General features: G+C 41.6%; 2 protein-coding genes and 1 long non-coding RNA gene across 4 annotated transcripts in view; 1 reads left to right on the top strand and 2 right to left on the bottom strand.

The window, feature by feature from the left end:
* Nucleotides 1–368: 368 nt before the first annotated feature.
* Nucleotides 369–7,678, bottom strand: babam1 (BRISC and BRCA1 A complex member 1). 2 transcript variants are annotated; one of them, XM_080769936.1, is made up of 9 exons: nt 7,363–7,678; nt 5,103–5,533; nt 4,675–4,733; nt 4,465–4,585; nt 4,159–4,237; nt 4,008–4,032; nt 3,311–3,440; nt 2,299–2,385; nt 369–1,528 (listed from the first exon to the last, which is right to left on the bottom strand). In XM_080769936.1, exons 2-9 carry the CDS (start codon nt 5,520–5,522, stop codon nt 1,328–1,330), a joined length of 1,122 nt encoding a protein of 373 aa, XP_080626062.1. In that variant the 5' UTR covers nt 5,523–5,533; nt 7,363–7,678; the 3' UTR covers nt 369–1,327. The 2 variants fall into 2 exon arrangements, with proteins under 2 accessions (XP_080626062.1, XP_080626063.1); XM_080769937.1 differs by lacking the exon at nt 7,363–7,678 and having other exon boundaries at nt 5,103–5,634.
* A 513-nt stretch (nt 7,679–8,191) lies between these two features.
* Nucleotides 8,192–18,756, top strand: ushbp1 (Usher syndrome 1C binding protein 1). Its single transcript, XM_080771023.1, has 14 exons — nt 8,192–8,336; nt 9,212–9,426; nt 9,666–9,793; nt 10,375–10,538; nt 11,285–11,494; nt 12,159–12,418; nt 12,957–13,097; nt 13,537–13,625; nt 14,307–14,445; nt 14,790–15,024; nt 15,907–16,065; nt 17,034–17,131; nt 17,918–18,040; nt 18,396–18,756. Exons 1-14 carry the CDS (start codon nt 8,331–8,333, stop codon nt 18,559–18,561), a joined length of 2,133 nt encoding a protein of 710 aa, XP_080627149.1. The 5' UTR covers nt 8,192–8,330; the 3' UTR covers nt 18,562–18,756.
* The window catches only part of LOC308320529, a 29,046-nt gene continuing 21,529 nt past the window's right edge, over nt 11,524–19,040 (bottom strand). Inside the window, exon 4 of the long non-coding RNA XR_013964541.1 lies at nt 11,524–12,402. This is a non-coding gene — a long non-coding RNA (uncharacterized lncRNA). The remainder of the gene's footprint in view (nt 12,403–19,040) is intronic.

Below are 19,040 nucleotides of genomic sequence, written 5' to 3'. Positions count from 1 at the left end.
ACGATGGGGGTCTCCAGGGACTCTGTCTCCACGGGGTGCGAGCGAGGGCTCGATGCAGGCCAGGCCTGTGACTAATAAGGTCATATACAGTATCTGTATATTGTGAGTCATGTCTCCTGCTCTTTTCCTGCCTAGCCTTACACTCAACTTGAAAAATGCTGTACTGTTGTAGTTATGTTAAGCTGTTTTTCTGTTTACCTTTGTCTGTTCATTTCTTTTTTTTATTCTTGTTTTCCTGGATTCATGCTTGATTTTTGTTAATTTATTCATTATTTGATGTAAAGATTTTTTTTTTTTTTTAAATAAAAACAAAGGGTTAATGGGGTACGATGATAAGCGCACCCCTCACTTCACACCGTGTTATTTGTTTTAGTATAGTTGTCAAGCTCACAGCTTCGAGTAGATGGGCTTTTTTCGGTATGTGATTCCATCAGATGATGGAATATAAATAAAGCATTACTGTACATTCTTTCATTGTCCCCCATAGCAAGAGAAAGAAATTAGCATGATTTAAAACAACTTTATAAAATAAACAAATACATTTGGCATTAAAAGAGGCAATAATATGGTGGAAACACATGTCATTACGATGACACTAAAGGTGTAGTTATAGACGAGAAAATAATAACATGAAGCAGTATTACAACTTCTTTTAAACTTGTCTCCAAATGCCAGCCATGGAAAAAGGTCAGAGATTACAGTTGTTTGCTTGGACTCCAAAACTAAGCATTTATTAAAAGGAAAAACCAACCGTAGTTCCCAAAGCCCCTGGCTTTTCCTCGTTTCTGTTTTTTCTTTGTCTCTCATGCGACTGTTGTCGTCTCATCAGTCCACTGGCATGCAGTTCCTCCGTCTCACCAGCAGTCATCCAGACTCAAGAGAATGATCATGCTTCCGTTCCCAGCTCAGCTTTAAAGCCATTATCAGCTTCTCAATCAGAATGGCTGCATTAGTGTTTGGCTGAAGTCTGGGTCTCCACAGAACCTGGGTTGGTCTTCCCAAAGGCATTTCACAAATACATTTATTTTTGCTCTATTGTGACTTAACCGCTTACACAATGTCATGGCATTGTGAGCTTTCAGAACACCAATTACATTTTTTGAACTTTTTTGTTTTTGTTATCACCTTTAATGACATGCCCAAAATTGAGAATTAACTAATGCCAGCATTAATGTGGTTAAATGGAGTTGAGGTATGGGATGGGGGGTTAACTAAAGACATGAGCTATAAGAGAAACCAGTCCTTTACTGATATAAACTTCAGTGTGTACAGTATAATGCACATTTCCTGAAGAACCAGTACGTGATGTACAGTAGGAGGAGCTGTGTTAAACCGTAGCCTCAATATCCTGGGGATCGTCCCCCTCCAATAAACTGTAGGAGGCATGGCTCTGGAAAGGCCTCTGTAGAGGATGTGACAGAAGTTTGGCCATGCAGTTGTGTAGCTCGATGGCAGGTCCACTCAGCGATACCTCAAAGCGGTAGCATACGCCCCTGGAGTCCAGGTTGCAGAAAGAGGTGTAGTTTTCCTGCAGATAACACAAATGCACATACAAATACAGTGAATGCAAGCTACAGGACACTGCTGCAGTGCAGCACTTTGATCAAAATAATGGAAACACTGAAAGGAGTAGACGAGCGTTGTCAAGTGTGAACACTAAAGAGGAGTGCCCTGGGTTGGGTACATAGCGAGCTTGTAGATCTGCCAAAGGGCTCACCAAGGGGAGAGACATGCAGCAAAGGTCGTCATAAATGGGACTCGAACACACAACGCGCTGTCAGGCCAGAGCCTATATGTGGCAAGCGCCTGGACCACTTGGCCAGTGGGCGCCAATTTTAGTGTTCTGAGGTTAATTCTAGTGCCACATAACAGTAAATGTGGTGTGCTGTGCATGTTTTCCTCATCTCTTTGACAGTGAAAAGATTTATTGTCAAACAGATCTTGGCAATATATCAATATTATAAAAACGTATCAATTAATGACTTAATCGATAATTCCCATCCCTAATTAAAATACAATATTTTCAGAGGTATTTGGTCATACATATATTTGATTTTGTCCATATTACCCAAACATATAATATAATATTACACATTATGTCAGATAGATAGAGCATGAAGATTACTACATTTACATGTAGTAGTATGCCAGTTTTGCTGCAAACATTTCAATCTTTTTATCAAAGTTTCATCATTTTCTGTATGCTGGATTTACCAAGACAAATCAACATGTTATGTAACTGCATAAAGCCACAGTTGTCTGCCCTTCTTTCACACCACTTCAATACTCGGTACTCACCCTCCAGCTGCTCTCATCTCCTTGTTCCTCTGCCCCGTTGTGGAGGTAGACCACATCAAAAAAGAAGTATGGAGACTGCAACATTTTCTGTAGGAGACCAGTGGGTGAGTCCTTGAGTTAAGGTTTGTACAGTGAACTGGGCACTGGAGATAACTTGGCACCAACACAAAATAGGCGAATGGTGAACAGGCACTAAAACAAAGCACTGAGAAATTGAAGTCATAAGCATCACACTTAATTATTTGATTAAGCATCCTTAAGTATGATTGTGTCTGTCTGCAAGTGTCTGTGACACATACAGACACAACAATTAATTTGTTTATTTACATTTACAGGTTGCCTTTATTCAGAAACGTCTCGTATGTTTGGTTTACTTTTATTTTGAAACTTCCACTTCCTGCACCAGAACACATATCTGAAACACGCTAGCTTTCCACGCATTCCACACAAGTGACACAGGGAGAGAGACAGCGTGTTTGAACGTAGCAGCGCCACACATGCCTGCTTTGCTGTGTCTGATGTGCCAAGTGCCTGTTGTCCGATTGTTTTGGTATGAAGTTCAAGGTGGCTTTCGACCCAGCCCTTAGCCCCTCAATTAGCGGAGCGAGTTTTCACTGTAGCTGCACTCGATTTGTGAAAGAATGAGAAGTGGATGATCTCAACAGGTGCTCAAATGATCTTCATCTGTGCCTGAATAAATTACACCCGTTGAGACCATCCACTTCTCATTCTTTCACAAATCGAGTGTCTATGACTGTATATTCTTTTGAACTATTTGCAAAATGGTAAATGGACTGCATATGCATATACCATATAGCGCCTTTATCCAAAGCGATTTACATCTCTATTTCAATCTCATTCACACAATGATCGCTGCACATTAACATACCGATCAAACTAACATTAAACAAGACCAAAATATTAATCTAGGGGGCTTGATATTGATTACACATGGGTGAAGGAAAATAGCAGGTATATCTAAAGAAAGCTGGGTGTGTTTTGGTAGTCTTACACTGACTGCCTCAGAGGGGTTGAAGTGGAGCTGCCCTGCATTGCGACTGTAGATAAGCAGAGTCCGCACCACATATGGAGGTGGAATGGTCTGAACGTTCTCCATCATCGGCAGGTCAATCTTCTGGCGGCTGCACAGACAACAAAGGATGCAGTTACAGATATGAAGGGCTGTTACTTCTGTTTCTGTATACGCGTCTGAATAAATTAATGTGGATCAATCAATCAATCAATCTGCAAGTCTTTAACAATGAAGTACAATCTGCAGGTCTTTTAAAAAAAACAATCACACTCGCGTGAAGTGAGGGGGACTCTTATCATCATACATCACATTCCGTGCTTAAACGGACAGACGGACACACATACCGTACACACAAAGCTGTGCATAAGCTAGCGCCCCTCAAAAAAGCGCGAAGCTCACAGCTTCATGTTGCGGCGTTCAGACTATGGGTTTTAAGGGTACGTTTCACATTGGACAGCCTAGAGACGAGGCAGACAATCATGAAAAAGTGTCGACTACGGCCGCTACTAGAGGTAGTAGCAAATGTAGTCCAGGCACTTTAAGCACATGGCAAAATAAAGAGGCTGGCGACTCCATATGTATGGAGAAGGCATGTTGTCTATTCCCCAAGACCTACACAAGGGAATTGGCAATGAGAAGATGTGTAAGATTTTTTTTTTTGATGAAAGACACTTACATGACACTGAGAAGATCTTCCAGGTCTTTGGAGAAACGTTAAGTTGAAAAGACACTTAACTTAATTTAAGGGACTTTTATATTTTCAGATGTAATTATTATAAATGACACAGTTTCAATTCTGAAGTTAGTTTTGAACGAAAAAAAGATACTGAAAGACTCGCACACATTGGTGTCCAGGTCATACAGACAGCTGCACAGCTCCCTGGGGTCAGAGGTGAACCCCGACAGCTGAAACACACACGAGAGAGAGAGAGAGAGAGACAGACAGACAGAGGGGATAACATTTCAGAAAAATGTCACATACACTGAAAAACATCTATGACAATGTGAGCAGAATAAAACATCTATGACAATGTGAGCAGAATAAAACATCTATGACAATGTGAGCAGAATAAAACACCTATGACAATGTGAGCAGAATAAAACATCTATGACAATGTGAGCAGAATAATCACCCATAGAGCGTCATCATTCACAACAACCAGAGCAAACTCATGCCGCTTGTCAATCTTGTGCTTCGTTCTGACAAACATCTCAATCATCTTCTGGGATATATTAAGTGCATTGGTTTTAGACCTGAATTAAAAGACAAGGGAATTTGATTATTTTGCATCCATGTCAAAAATGTATAATAGAATTAATTCATTCATTCATTCAAAGCTTACCCATTAAAAGACTCCAGATTTTGCAAAGACATCTCTTCAGACAGATCTAAACAGATGATCTGTCAAGAAAAAGATCACAAAAAAGATCACAAGACTACAGACTAACCTCAGACAGAGCTGCATGTAATACATACAGTACAGTAGCACTGTACAGTAGCATAACCATTTAAATTGCAGAATTCAATGTAGGAGCCGAAAACTGCAAGGGTACAGGCATAAGTTCCGACATACTAGCAGTCCGACAGTCATTAGTCCGACGCATGTCAGACCAACGGGTGATTTGCGCACAAATAAGTACCTTCCCTATATTGTTTTATGCCACAACATTTTTTCAAAAGATTTTCATGATGTATTTTTGAAGATTTGGTTCCAGGAGACAGCAAATTTCTCTTTTGGTTCTCTTTCGGGACACCTGCTATGGAACGTACCACTTTCTCTGGACAGTTGACACGGGGGGCTCGGAGCTGGTACTCTACAGTGGAAGGGGTGGGAGGTGTCAGTACTGGTGCCTGTTGTGCAGGTTTAGGTCGCTCCTTGGCTGCAACAGGAGCAGTTGGGAGTGGAACAGCAGCGTTAACTGCAGCCGGCACCACTGCTGCGGTCTGGGCTGTGGCGGCCAAGACAGTTGTAGTGGTGGAACTGGGGTGACTTTCACTGGTTGAGGCTTCCCCCTCTCCCTCCACACGACTGCCCACCGCAGGCTGAGGCGTATTAGGGTTACTGTTGCCACCCAGGCTGCCCGTGCTGCTACGTCTGTCTTCTGCCCCTTCTGGGTTGGAGCGAGTTCGAGGTCGCAGTTCCACCAAGCGTTCCTCTCCATCTGCGGGGCCGGGCTCTGGGGTCTCCATGGAAACACAGGCTAGGAGAACAGAGGTAATAGTAATAGTCTTGGTTGGATGGCTGGTTCAGCAGGCATTGCAATCAATGGCAAATGTGTGTGTGTGTGTGTGTGTGTGTGTGTGTGTGTGTGTGTGTGTGTGTGTGTGTGTGTGTGTGTGTGTGTGTGCACTGTGCAGATGTGTGGAGTAATGGACAGATGAACAGTAACATCGAGAAGAAAAGAAGAAAGAAGAAAATGATTTGCAAAAGGCAGGGGGCAGCTTCATGCCTTCATCTCTCTAGCTCTGGTGTCTGGTCCATAGCTCTAATGCCGTTGCATTTAGAGCTATGTTACTGTTGACTTCCGGGGCTTGCATAAATGCAGACCAGCCTCTCGTTTTTGCTACTCACCAATACAAAGGCGGCTTGTGTAATTAGAATTTAAAGCCTACTTTCCTTAGTGGACACACTCTGAGCCCCCCACCACACGTAGAAAATGCACTTTTTGGCCAGAAAGGGATTTGTCTACTGGGAAAAAAATACTTTTAGTTACTCCACTGCGCCCTCTACCGATATTGCCAAGAGAAAACCATCATAGAGAAGATTTTTCCTGCAGTGAAAAAAAAATCTATTTCTGGCCAAAAAGTTTCATATAATTTCATCTCTAAAAGGTTGGACTAACAGAGCTTTGGATCCATCAGAGCGCACCTGCTAATACTACAGTTTGGAGGCATCAACAAATATGATGGTTGCTTGCTGCTCAGTACACATCACTGTATTTTGATTTTGTGTCAACAGTTGAGGTGAGCTGGCCGGAATTTCCAAAAGTCCTATCTGATTGTAAATGATGTCGTTAATCTAACCAACATTGCAGCTGTACAAAAAGCTTGAAAGCTTTCAATCTGCAAAATGTGCAAAGTGTTTGTTTCATAAAAATCCACCATAGACATGTTATGAGCTACTTTTTGTCAATACATTCTGTGCACCTGCATGATTCAAAACAGGGGGTACGCAGGACCCTTGGGTGATTTCCAAGAAAGAGCGCTTCCAAACTCGAACACATAGGGAAAAAAAACCATCATTTTTTTTACACAGAAAGCCATAACATGTCTACTTTGGATTTTTATGAAACAAACACTTCGTCAAATGAAAGAGCCTGATTCAAGCTTTTCAACAGCTGCAATCTTGGTGAGTTTAACGTTGTTAGGACTTTTCTGTTTGGATGTATGGGCTGTCAATGGTCGGTGTTGCAACTCTAGAATCAGCATATTCAAATAAATCTAGTGTTGCAAATTGTGGCCAGCCTATTGCAGGATTACTGAATTATTACTGCACAGTGCACACAGTGCACAGCTGTCAAGACATGTTGGAGGAAATACATCAACAAGCATTGTGTTTAGAGCTCAACAGAGAAGAAACATACCTACCCATGAAATAACATGGGTACCGTTAGGATAGCTCTGAGTCTGATCCATATATCTAATGCCGTTGCATTTAGAAATGCAACAGCATTAGAGCTATGGTCCAGAGCTAGGGTTAAGAGAGCACTTTAGTAACTAGATTAATTTAAAGCTATGACTTGGGATAGAAAGATTATCAATTGGCTTTTCTGGATGCGTTTATACATTAAAAAAAAACTAATTATTTATTGCCAAGCGGACTGAGTCGCTGCCTAAACCGTTTTCTGGACAGACACACTTACTTAGACTCAGCTTACTGAGAACATGAACTGAACAAACAGGTATTTGCACCATAAACATGACAACGCTAGCGGTTAGCATGACCAGAAATGCCATAGTGAGAAATGGGCTACAATTTAACTGTCAAATCGTTAGGGACTAAATGAATTATATCATCATGTATACTTACGTATTATGTTGAAGTGGTAGTTATTGTCTTTCAAAAGAAAAACAATTCATTGAAAGGTCCAATTAAAGACCAAAATATTCAACGAGCGAATTTGTTTTGTACAACTTCCTTACCGGAAGTAGCGCAATCAGGAAGTCAAAGCGCCCAAGGCATTGTGGTTAATGAAGTTCAACGTACCATCCTCATTAGTAGGCCTACCATCATTCTATTTAAAACATCAAATAAAAGAAATGTTTCAATGAAGTCGGCAAATCAGGAAACCCACTGAATGCACTGTTGATGATAGCTATAATAGTCTGTATTAAAATCAATTAGTTCTGAACAGAACAACTAAAGCAGAAATACTATTAAATTACAGTCAAATTAGCTAATATATTTTTGTGATATGCCTTTCACAGTCAGCATTTGGATGGCAATCATTATCTCTGTGTTTTAAAGGGTAAAGAAGATCTAATCATCATAACAATGATAGACAAAGAATAAAATTTTGTAATTAGAGATGGCCATACAGCATACTGTAACTGTAAGTGCAGCTTAAAAACAAATCAATGAGTGAACATGTAAACCAACAAAGTTTGTACATCAAAATAGTGTGTATGTAGGGGAATGGGGAGGGGGTATGATTACAGGAGGGGTTTCCACTTGACGCATTCACAATGCTAGAAAAAACATCTCAGTGATAGGAGTTAGATACAGAAACACTGAGAACAAAGACACTGTTGCCAGAGAGAGAGAGAGAGAGAGAGAGAGAGAGAGAGAGAGAGAGAGTGAGAGGTGGGGACAGGACAAGGCTCTGCTCACTGGCAGTCTGGTACAGTGTACAGTGTATATTACAACACAGACTAGGGAGCTGTTGGAATGTATAATTATACACAACATAAAGACAGGAAGAGCAGTTCTACAAAAGCTTGATACTGGACAGTGGACAGACATTTAATCACTTCTTCCGACACACAGCAGTCTGAAGCATGGACGTGAGTTGTTATCAGGTGTTTCTTTTTTCTTCTCCAGTTTGCCTAGTGTGGCTTAGTTCTCACACCCCTATACAGAATGTTGCGTTGCATCTCCTGTGTTCAAAAATAACATTAGAAATGTATAAAAGAACACATGTGATTTTCATCACATGTGTTCTCATTCTTTTGTGTTAAATCCTTTTTGTTATCCATGTGCTGTTTACATTTCTGACTAATAAAGAAGTATGTTATAGGCTATGTTCAATTGTCCACTGATTTAATCACAGATATAGATAGATAGATAGATAGATAGATAGATAACTTAAGCCCGTTGCTCCTCTAGGGTGCATAGGCCGTTGACAAATGTCCTCCATTTCACTTGTTGAACCTAACACTATTATTCAATTCTAAACTATATAAAACTCTTGCAATAAAAATATATGTTTATTTTATTTCATACCGACTTACAGTAACAGAATAAGTTAAAAAGAGAGTTTACCATGAAACAAAATTGAGTCCACAAAAGCTTTCTCTGCAGGAAGTTGGATCACAGGATGTTTGAGCTTCCTCCTCTTCCGTTGCTCAAAACAATAGCTGTTTAAAAGAGCAACAATAAAAGAGCAACAATAAGCATAGCAGTCTCCCTGTGTAGGCATTCAATATTATAACAACAATAAGCATAGCAGTCTCCCTGTGTAGGCATTCAATATTATACAGTAAAATGTCAGCCCCATGCACGCAAAAAGTCACAAATCACAGAATGATTTAAACTTGAATGAAAAAGTTGTTTCCTTGACACCATACCATAACAAACATGTACCACTTGAATGTCTAGCAACCCCAGCTCACTATCCTATGATCCAAACAATCTACATGGTTCTCCATCGCCCTTGCAGGTCAGAAGTGATGATCTGGATGCTGGGTCAGGGTGTAATGAGGAGGAGGTGATGAACCCAATTGACTTGATCAACTTTGACCCTGTGGGCTCTGACCCTGTAGGAAGCCCTGAGCCCTCACAGGCAGAGCTGGCCCAGTGTCAGGCTGAGGTGGGCACCCTGCTCAGCCATATTGCCGAATTGAACAAGAAAATGGGGGGACTGATGTTGCCACGGTAATATTACTGAGGTGTGAAATGAGATGTGTGGTTTTATGTTTATAAGTAATGTGCGACTGCGAGGCATATGAATAAAACAGGATGGATGGCAATGGATGTGGAGGGTCCTGAATGGCTGAATGTCTCCAGTGCAGCTCAGTAATGAATGAATGAATCAATAAATGTTATACAGTATAACGCCAATCAAATAATTTGCAAATAAGTTGTGGAAATGTTCTGCTTCTCTGTCTCTCCAGTGAATCAGAGGACCCAAGACCACCAGGACCAGACAGACCCCTGGTTCCCGATCTCCTGAGCCATGGGTTGGTCAGCGGTAGGAACACTGCCCCTGGTACCACATCTGAACCACCAGTAACCAGCCGAGGTTGGCTCATACTTCACAGCACGATCTGTTCTCAACCCACACTACCCTCATCAATCACTGGCCACTGCACTTATATATGGCATTGTGCTGAAGAGATATACTTTCCTCTGCCAGACTAGGCCAAACACAATGTTTTGTTTCCAAAAGAACACCGCTGTATTATTTCAAAGGTTTGTTCTTAGGCTGCAAAAAGTCAAAGTCAGTACAAGCAAACAACTCAAGGGTAATTGTCCCGCCTCGCGTACAGTAGTTCCAAAGTAAGCTGGGAATTGCGCACAGGCAATTTCTCTAAAGACTATCTATCACCATATCCATGTGTTTCTTCATTTGTGATAAAGTAATCTATTAAGTGGCTGGCAGTGTAAGAGTATAGTACATTGAATAAGTGTAAATCACTCTGGATTAGACCATCGGCTAAATGTCTAAAATCTAATTTGAATAAGAATCAACATTTCCATGCTTATATTTTAATTGACAATTCAAGTATGAAAGTGAGCATAACAAAACTGAACACAAAGTCTCTAAAAAAAAATAAAAAAAAAATCTCAAATATATAAACAATCTCTATGTTTACCCTCTAGGGGGCAGTGTCAACGTGTGGTCAGAACTCCAGGAGGCACTTTCCGCAGTAGAGAATTCCATCAGTTCAAGAAGGATCTGGGCCGTTCCCCTCACAGCCTTGGACCAGGACAAACAGACAGAGCACATAATGGCTGCCCAGGAGAGCTGGGTTCAAGCCACCCAGGTCAGGAAAATAAGTATCATATTGGTTTCAAGGTTATTGTGGATTAAAAACTTTCAATAGTGTTTTTGTTTTTTTATTTTACTTAATTTTTTTATTTCAGTTTAGTTTTAAGTGTGTTTGCTAGTTTAGTTTGTTTTTGAGCGGTGCCTCCGCTCCATTACACAGCTATGTGTGTCCCTATGTATGTATGTATGCATGTATGTGTATGTATATGCGTGTCCGAGCATGGATGTGTGTCCGAGGCCCGAGCACGCAAAGCTGCAACATGATAACTTTGTAATTTCTTTACTGTTTCGGACACGGGGCGGCTCGCTAGATAGTTACTAAAGTTACTATCTTTTTTTATTATTATTATTATGGAGGGACAGACAGTAGGCTGACAGGAAATGGGGAGAGAGATGGGGGGGTGACATGCAGTAAAGGCCTTCAGGATCGGGAGTCGAACCCGCGGCACACTGCCAGACTGGATTACCAGCCAAGGTGCCTGGACCGCTGAGCCACGGCCCAGGCCTTAAGTTACTATCTTTTGTGTTGTTTATTAATACTTCATCGCTATTTTAGATTTATTTTTGTATGTGTTTTTGTGTCAAGATAGAGAACAACCTTAACCCTCTCCCAACCCTTAACGCACCCCTCACCAACCTTAATCCGGTCATCTTAACGCACCCCCCACCAACCATACCAAGTCAAATCTCTTGCACATTTTCACTGGTATAAAAGTGAACAAACGGCCATAACGGTTCCAGATACTGGAGGAGATGGAGAGAGAGTTTGGCATCACGTACCCCTCAGGCTTACCAAGTGAGGAGCGGCGGCAGTACCAGAGGGATGTCTTGGATCTGTACCAGAACAACTGCGCTCTCAGAAGCACTCTGCACAGCCGACAGGAGGAGCAGGAGCTGACGCAAAGCACAGTCAACCAGATGGAGGAGGAGAAGAACAGACTACAGGAGAAGGTGGGTTCAGCTCAGGGCCACAGGTGCGCCATGAGAGTATTCATTGCCCCCAAATGATTGGAAAAACATTTTTATGATAATATGACATTGATATTATTATATATTAATATTAAAATATTAATATAAATAAATGTCTTTAAAAGCTTGAAAGATGTGTTTTCATAGTGATACCAATAAATATTAAGTAAACTACTTTAGTTTCACTGATCCGAGACAAAACACAATCGATTGATTGATCATAAAATTTAAACATGCTCTGAAAATACACGCTACCCACTATCTGACCACTAATTTAACACGGCAGATGGGTGGGCTGTGTATGATTTTAAGACTTGAGTAGGCCTTGAGTACGTTGGGCTGCTCATTGATCACTGCTCATTGATCACAACCCAGCGTCTGAAACGCTGGGTTGTTCAGAGCGTTTCAACAATGGAGGAGGAAGTTATTTCAAAAGGCAATGGTTGCAACTTGTTTGGTACACTGAGTCTAGACAGCATTCAATATGTATCTACATGTAACAAAACAGGTAATTAATCATGTTTATAAGAATTGAATGAATTTTAAAAGATTGGCTTGACCATTCAGAGGTTAATCAACTGATAAAGTGAATATTCATGTTAATGAATTGCATTTATGAGCACACTTCTGACTTCTCTTACTCCAGCTGGTGGGTCTCTACAAGGTCTGGAGGTCAGGCAGCCTCTCCCCTCCTTACAGCTCCTCCAGTAGTTCTAGTGGCGGAGCTCTGAGTCCAGACGTGGCCTCTCCTTTCTTCCCTGGTTCTCCACTGCTCTTCAGACGACCCCGCAGATCCTTCTCAACTCTGTCTGTTGGTGAGGATGTCTCACTGTCCTCAGGCATTGCCTCCCTGGCCAGCCCCTGCTCCAGCGTCAACCTTGAGAGTGAGACTGAAAGAATGCAGAGGTGACTTAGGACCCGTAACGATATATAGGACATAGCAGAGGCGGCCATTTTCTGGTTCCATTCATTTTCCCTTAGAGATTTCCAAAAGTATTTATATCAATTATTGTAAGCCTAGAATCAAGCCATTCAGGCTCCTTGTGAATCAACACCTTTGATTCGGTTCTGGTTTTAAACCGCTAAACAAAAGGTATTTATTAAACAGTACTGTATATATAATTAAATATTCAAAATTATTTTTTCACAGAATCAAAGGTTTTATGGTCATGATTCATGATAGGATATTAATATTAAAGACGTGTGTATTCATGCTGTCTGAATCAAAATCAAAGAAGTTTGATCATTCTAAGCAACGAACAGGGTATTCAAAATATATTTCTGGAGATGATATTGTGTGACTGCAAACCAACACACACGCGCACACACACACACACACGCGCACCCACGCGCACACACACACACACTTTGGAGGGCTTTCCCCTCCAATCTTTTCAGTCCCTGCCACCCCCTTTTCCTATACTCCCCCACGTTTTCCATGCAGGTGTATTGAGAGGCTGAAGAGCAGGAACGAGCGTCTGACTGCGGCTTTGGAGCGAAGGAAGGGAGAATCGGAGGAGATCAGCATGACCCTGAGCAGACACGAAGCAGACAGCTCAGCCCTGCAGATGGCTCTCAGATACTGGTACACACACATGCACGCAGGGACGGATTAACCCCCACGAGGGCCGAAATGTTCTGTTATTATTAACAATCAACGGCCAATTAAGGGCTCCAGTAGTCCTTGTCAGGGCCTCAAACCCAGTACCATGCGGTACAGTTCCCCCGAAGGGCCCCTGAGAGTCAAAGCCCTCCTGTGCCCGGCCCCACCGGCCCAATGACTTATTTGACCCTGCACACATACACACACGCGCATGCACACACACACACACACACACACACACCCGTCTCCAACTCTCACTTACAAATGAGTACACTCAGAACCTTACTTTATATACTGTATACTTGTATACCGGTAGTATAGAATTTGTCCTAGTTGATTTTGCATTTAATTTCAATGTCAAATAAGTTCCACCCCCAAGGTTGTTGAGTGTGCTTTGTCTTTGTGTGGTTTTGATCGACAGTGAGGACTGTGAGGAGGTCTACAGTGAACTACTGTCACTATATGAGGCCAGGAAATGGCAAGGCCTGTCACTCTGGACAGACCCGGCAGGTGCTTACATACCTCCCATCTGCAACTGTTTACAGCACTCACATGCGTGTGCTTCTACATGCCTGTGCACATAATGGCGCTGCCGCACCATTCCACATCATTGCTAGAAACCTTGTCCTGTATGTCCACAAACCATATAAACTGTTCCGAAAATGGAATCCATAGAACCTGTGTTCCAGTGGATCCAATGTAGTTATTTTCTCACAAGCTCTTGTTAATACTTTTCCATTTCCATTTGTTAATACTATATTTAACTTTTTTTAAATAGCAAAAATAGCCAATCTACAGGCCGGATCTGGTGTTTTTGTGCGACACTCTTGTATGATGAAGTATAGGGCGTTAATTTACAAAAGAAAAAAAGGGAGATAGGCCTAAAGGAGAGAGTCGTTCTCTCTCTCTCTCACACACTCTCTCTCTCTCTCTCTCTCTCTCTCTCTCTCTCTCTCTCTCTCTCTCTCACACACACACACACACACACACACACACACACACACACACACACACACACACACACACACACACACACACACACACACACACACACACACACACACACACACACACACACACACACACACACACACACACACACACACACACACACACACAAAATGAATAAATTACAAACATACTGCAATACACAGGCAAACATGAGATCACAATGAGGTTTCTTATTCACAGAGTCCGTCTGTGATGGGCAGTGGCCTCATGGTATTCCAGGATCTCAGCACAGGAACCTAAAAACTGAAGAACTGTCAACGTCCTTCTTAACAGCAGGGGGAAGTGTGGAGAGTGAAACGCAGAGTCACACAAGGCAGAGGTAGTACTAGTAGCCAACTGTGTTGATGGCTAGAATGATGAAGTACTGTACTGTATGTCTCCTGAACTATTGGCTGATGGAGTAAAATGTATCATTTTAAAGTCACAAATCACAGAATGATTTAAACTTGAATGAAAAAGTTGTTTCCTTGACACCATACCATAACAAACATGTACCACTTGAATGTCTAGCAACCCCAGCTCACTATCCTATGATCCAAAGGACAGATGCACACTGACTGCATCTTTATGGTCAACCTCACATAAGCAATACATTGAACAATTCAGAAGAGTTGCTTGCTGTCCAGTATACATGCTGAAGTCTCATTCCTTATCACCTCACAGAGGCTCTGAGCTGGTGGAACGAGAGGCTGCTCTCCGCCAGCAAATTGAACACTTACAGGAGGACAGAGCAGCAGTTTGCCTCCCTAAACCTGGTCCCGGGGGAGAGGGCAAACTGAGCCCTGACACCGGCACCCTGGCTGGGACAAGGGGAGGACATACGGCTAAAGACGATGCCAACCCTAACGACACCAAAAGAGAAAGGGCTTCCCTACTCCATGAGCTCGTCAGTGTTAGGGTGAGACCTTTCACGAAAGTTATTGTACATGTTAAATATATACTGTATGGCCTGTGTCGGCTTAGAGGTCCCGGTGCCTTGGCTGGTAATCCAACATGACAGTGTGTCACGGGTTCGAGACCCCACGCCGACAAACTTTGCTGTGTCTTCCCCTCATCTCTCTCCCTGTTTTCTGTCTACCTATTGTGATCTATCAATAAAGGCAAAAAAGCCCCAAAAATATCTTATATATAGAATATACTGTATCTACTGAGTCCCTATTCTGGGTATGTCATGTGAACATTCAGCAGATATAGCTGATCTACAAACTTACATGTCATAAGAGATTTGGTGTACTGTAGAAAGAAAAAAGTATAGACTCTTGGCAGACCCTGTCGGCTATCATAGTTTACAAGGGCGATAATGAGCTGTGATCAAATTCCCTTTGAATCAACCTTTTGTCAAATCTATGCTATGACACTACATTTGAGCTAGCTCTGGTCCATTAAGGCTAGGTCCACTAGGGAAAGTAGTATTTCTTCAAAACCGTCTTTGTATTGGTGAGTAGCGAAATCGTTCTTTTTATTTTTGCAGAAGTCGAAAGGCTTGCTGCATGTCATGCGGCGGAAAGAAATGGAGATTCCAATATCCTTAAGGAGAAGTCCTTTAGGCTATGGGCCAGAGCTACAGTTGAGCCAGCACCAAAAGAGACAACAATATTCTTTCCGATATTTATCCCAAACAAATAATTGTTTATACTCTTATATTATATCTACTTATTAACACACATTCATTACTTTATGATTGTCTCACAAAGTCTTAAAATGGATGTTGTCACTTAAGCTGAAGTTGTGCCCACCCAAATAAATGTGTTTGACTTCTGGTGTGTATCAATGTGTCCAGGAGGAGATGTCGGAACTGCGAGGTCTGATCCGTCTGACGGAGAAGGAGCGGAGGTGTCTGGACTGGAGCTTGATGGCCCAGAAGGCCCAGGACGCAGCTGGAGCTCTCATCTCAGAAAGCCTGGGGGAGGAGCTGGAGGACCGCAAGGCTGAACAACAGGTAGGATAGATAGACCAGTGGTTCTCCAACTTTTGCCAGGGATACCCCCATACAAGAATTGTGTTGTTAAAATATTTCATATTCCACTTTTTACACATCTTCTAAGCTTAAGGATGGTGTGTCGGTAAAACTGAAGTAGAAAATATATAGAATAAAAGAATGACCCATACTTGGACCTTCTTCAAGCATCACACCTTCATGCCTGAAGAAGGCCCATGGCCGAAACGTTGCCTTCATAATAAAAGTTGTCTTTATTGTGTGGAGACGGTGTGTGGGTCATTCTATTTTATTCTACAAACAAACAACGCATACCGGTAGTTAAAATTAACTAAAAGAAATTAACCCACCTTTGCAATAATAAATGTTCCAATCTTCCACCTTAGGCCGTTGCACTTGTCGTAGCACAATATCTTTGGATAATCTACTGTTAAATAGGTTATTTGTTTACTTATACTCCTAGATGCACTTGATGTATTACCTTGTGTTGCTTACTGTAAATCACTCACAATTAAGAGCTTCTGCTAAATCCATATTGAGTTAATGAATTGACTTAACTAGAGTACCAGTGCACTAAACATAAGGAACATTTTGCCAATATTTAGTCATGCATCACTTCTCTCACGGGCCACGGCTTACATTTTCAGATTGTCGCAATTAGCAACCCCTTCCTGTGACTTTTCTTCAGTAAATTGAGTGATACCAGTAATGGATTCACCTGCTCACTAATTAATGTGTATTTTCCTTCCTCCTACTGTATTTGTAAATGGATCTGAATTATGTTCTATTCTGTTCAAAAGCCACTGTATGCTAGCCTGTTTGATAGATTTTGAGCACTTGAAAACAAGCATTGCAATATAATGTGTATATGTGCAGTGCAGTGTGCACAGAGCTGTTCAATGCATATGCAATAGATTAGATGGAAAGTTTTCTTTCTCTACGTTTGAAGCTAATCCTATTGAACGTTTCAGAGCGTTGCTGAGAATGTGGCTAAGCTGGTAAATGATGGAAACCTCCCTGGTCCTCGGAACAGAACCATTTACAGAGAGCTCCAGGCTGTCTTGCAAAGGTGAGGAGGAAATATGTGAAAAACATAGAGTTTTTGGAACAGGCACAAACCATTGTGGTGTCAGCTAGTATTGGGTCTAGACATTTATGAGCTAATCATGGTCTGTTACGTTGACTAACTTTCCAGGGACCTTATAAGATGTCTGGAAAACATATAGGCCCACAGTGGCCTGCCTTCTTATATATTGAGGGCTCTATATGATTGGCTATTGGCTATTTACTATTTCACATATACAAACACATTTTGCCTGCTTGTATTTGATGTGGTGGAGCTGGATAAAGAATGATATGTGCTGTAAAACAGTGTGAACACAATGTTGCTGCTCTGGTTGTCAATGCAGAAAATGTACACATCCTGTATCCTGGTGAAGGTGGGGGTAATCCATGTCTCTGCTTTTGATACCCCCCTCTAGTCATTAATTTCCTTCACCGGTGGGGAAATGTATCATTCCTGCTTATGGTCAGAATAAAATGCATGAATGTTTTTTTGGGAAATGTAGAATGATGTGTTTTTATAATATCACAACATAACAATAATTACACAATTATTAATCACAGTTAACCACACTATTTTGGGGGATTTATTTCCCCTTATTAGTTCGCTCGCAGAGGGAGTGGTGTGCCATGGGAATTTATATATAAATTATTTCGTTTTTTTAAACCTGGCATACAGCATAATATTGTTATTGAAACAGTTTCCCTCATTAAAATAAATGAACAACACATAAAGTGTAGCTCTGGTGGACTCAGACTGTGGCTAATCTAGCTGGTGTCATTTCCCCCTCAGAGAACAATGTCTGAGGATGAGAATATCTACAGTCCGTGACTCACTGGACACAGCACTCTCTGACAGCGCCTCCCGCAGAAAGGACAGTGAAGAGCGGATAACACGCCTTGTACAAGCTCACTGGTACATCACACTTTTTATTGAGGGCCACTAGCCCCTCCAATGCATGGCTTTTGAACATTACGTCATATGGGAGCCACGTCTATGGGATTTTTAATGTATGCTTAATGAGTGCTTATGATGTAAATCGTTTGCCAGCCATAATGTTTGTTTAGGGCACTAATTGACAACGTAAGACTTCATGTGGCCGATATAAATACAGTGGGCGCCCCTGTATGCGTGGCTTTTTTAATAGTAGTTTATTTCAATCGATCTCTTTCCGCACTGTACTGACTGAATGTCAGACTACAAGGTGTCAGTAGGTCTGTAATGTGTTTTCATTGAGTAACTCAGTAACTCAGGTGTGTTTCTATTCCAGTAAAGCAACGGGTTTGTACCGGAACGCTCGCCGGAAGTACCGGGAGCAGCTGTGGAGGCTGGAGAACAAAATGTCAGCCATGTCAGACAGTCACCAGAGCCAAATCGGGGCCCTGAAGGCCACACTGGAGGCACTGGAGTGGAGGAGGGAAGAGACCATCCTATGATTCTTGACCTTATAAGTCTTTAGTAAAGGCTTTATAAGGTGTAATGATTGCATTATGAGTCATTATAAAATATTTTATAGTGTGTTAGGATTATTGTTCTAATCTAAAGCATTATAATTATGTTTATATAGATATGGGACGCATAGCAAAGGTTATAGAGATATTCTGTTGCTGATCATGCCCATACTTGTAGTTTATCTGCACTTTCCAATCTAAATGTATTATGCTTTCACTGAATAAATTCTTGACTATTTTGAACCTGGATCCATTTTCTATTGTCTCATAAGATTGGTTATATACATTATCTGCATGCATTTAGAAGCCTTTGAGTGGAACAGAGCAGAGCTGAAGCATCAAGAAGAATCAACAATCAAGAAGGTTATTTGTCCCTATACTCATACTGGTACAACCAGCTAAATGCAAGAATGTGAGGTCTGCAGAACAACAAATGGCGTTCATCTATTGTGCAGGATCTTCTC

This window comes from Protomyctophum bolini (genome assembly GCF_963924005.1).
Source record: "Protomyctophum bolini genome assembly, chromosome: 8".
Taxonomy (NCBI): domain Eukaryota; kingdom Metazoa; phylum Chordata; class Actinopteri; order Myctophiformes; family Myctophidae; genus Protomyctophum; species Protomyctophum bolini.
Note: the sequence above shows the minus strand (reverse complement) of the source record. Positions and strands in the feature narration are given on the sequence as shown.

Excerpts from the sequence above, each read along its gene's own strand:
- babam1 (XM_080769936.1), bottom strand. The coding sequence starts at position 5,522 with ATGGAGACCCCAGAGCCCGGCCCCGCAGATGGAGAGGAACGCTTGGTG. Across the intron at positions 4,238-4,464 it reads TGAATGATGACGCTCTATGG|CTGTCGGGGTTCACCTCTGA; the intron begins GTGATTATTCTG and ends TGTGTGTTTCAG. Across the intron at positions 3,441-4,007 it reads GAAGATCTTCTCAGTGTCAT|CCGCCAGAAGATTGACCTGC; the intron begins GTAAGTGTCTTT and ends TTGTCTGTGCAG.
- ushbp1 (XM_080771023.1), top strand. Across the intron at positions 9,427-9,665 it reads GGGGGACTGATGTTGCCACG|TGAATCAGAGGACCCAAGAC; the intron begins GTAATATTACTG and ends CTGTCTCTCCAG. Across the intron at positions 9,794-10,374 it reads ACCACCAGTAACCAGCCGAG|GGGGCAGTGTCAACGTGTGG; the intron begins GTTGGCTCATAC and ends TTTACCCTCTAG.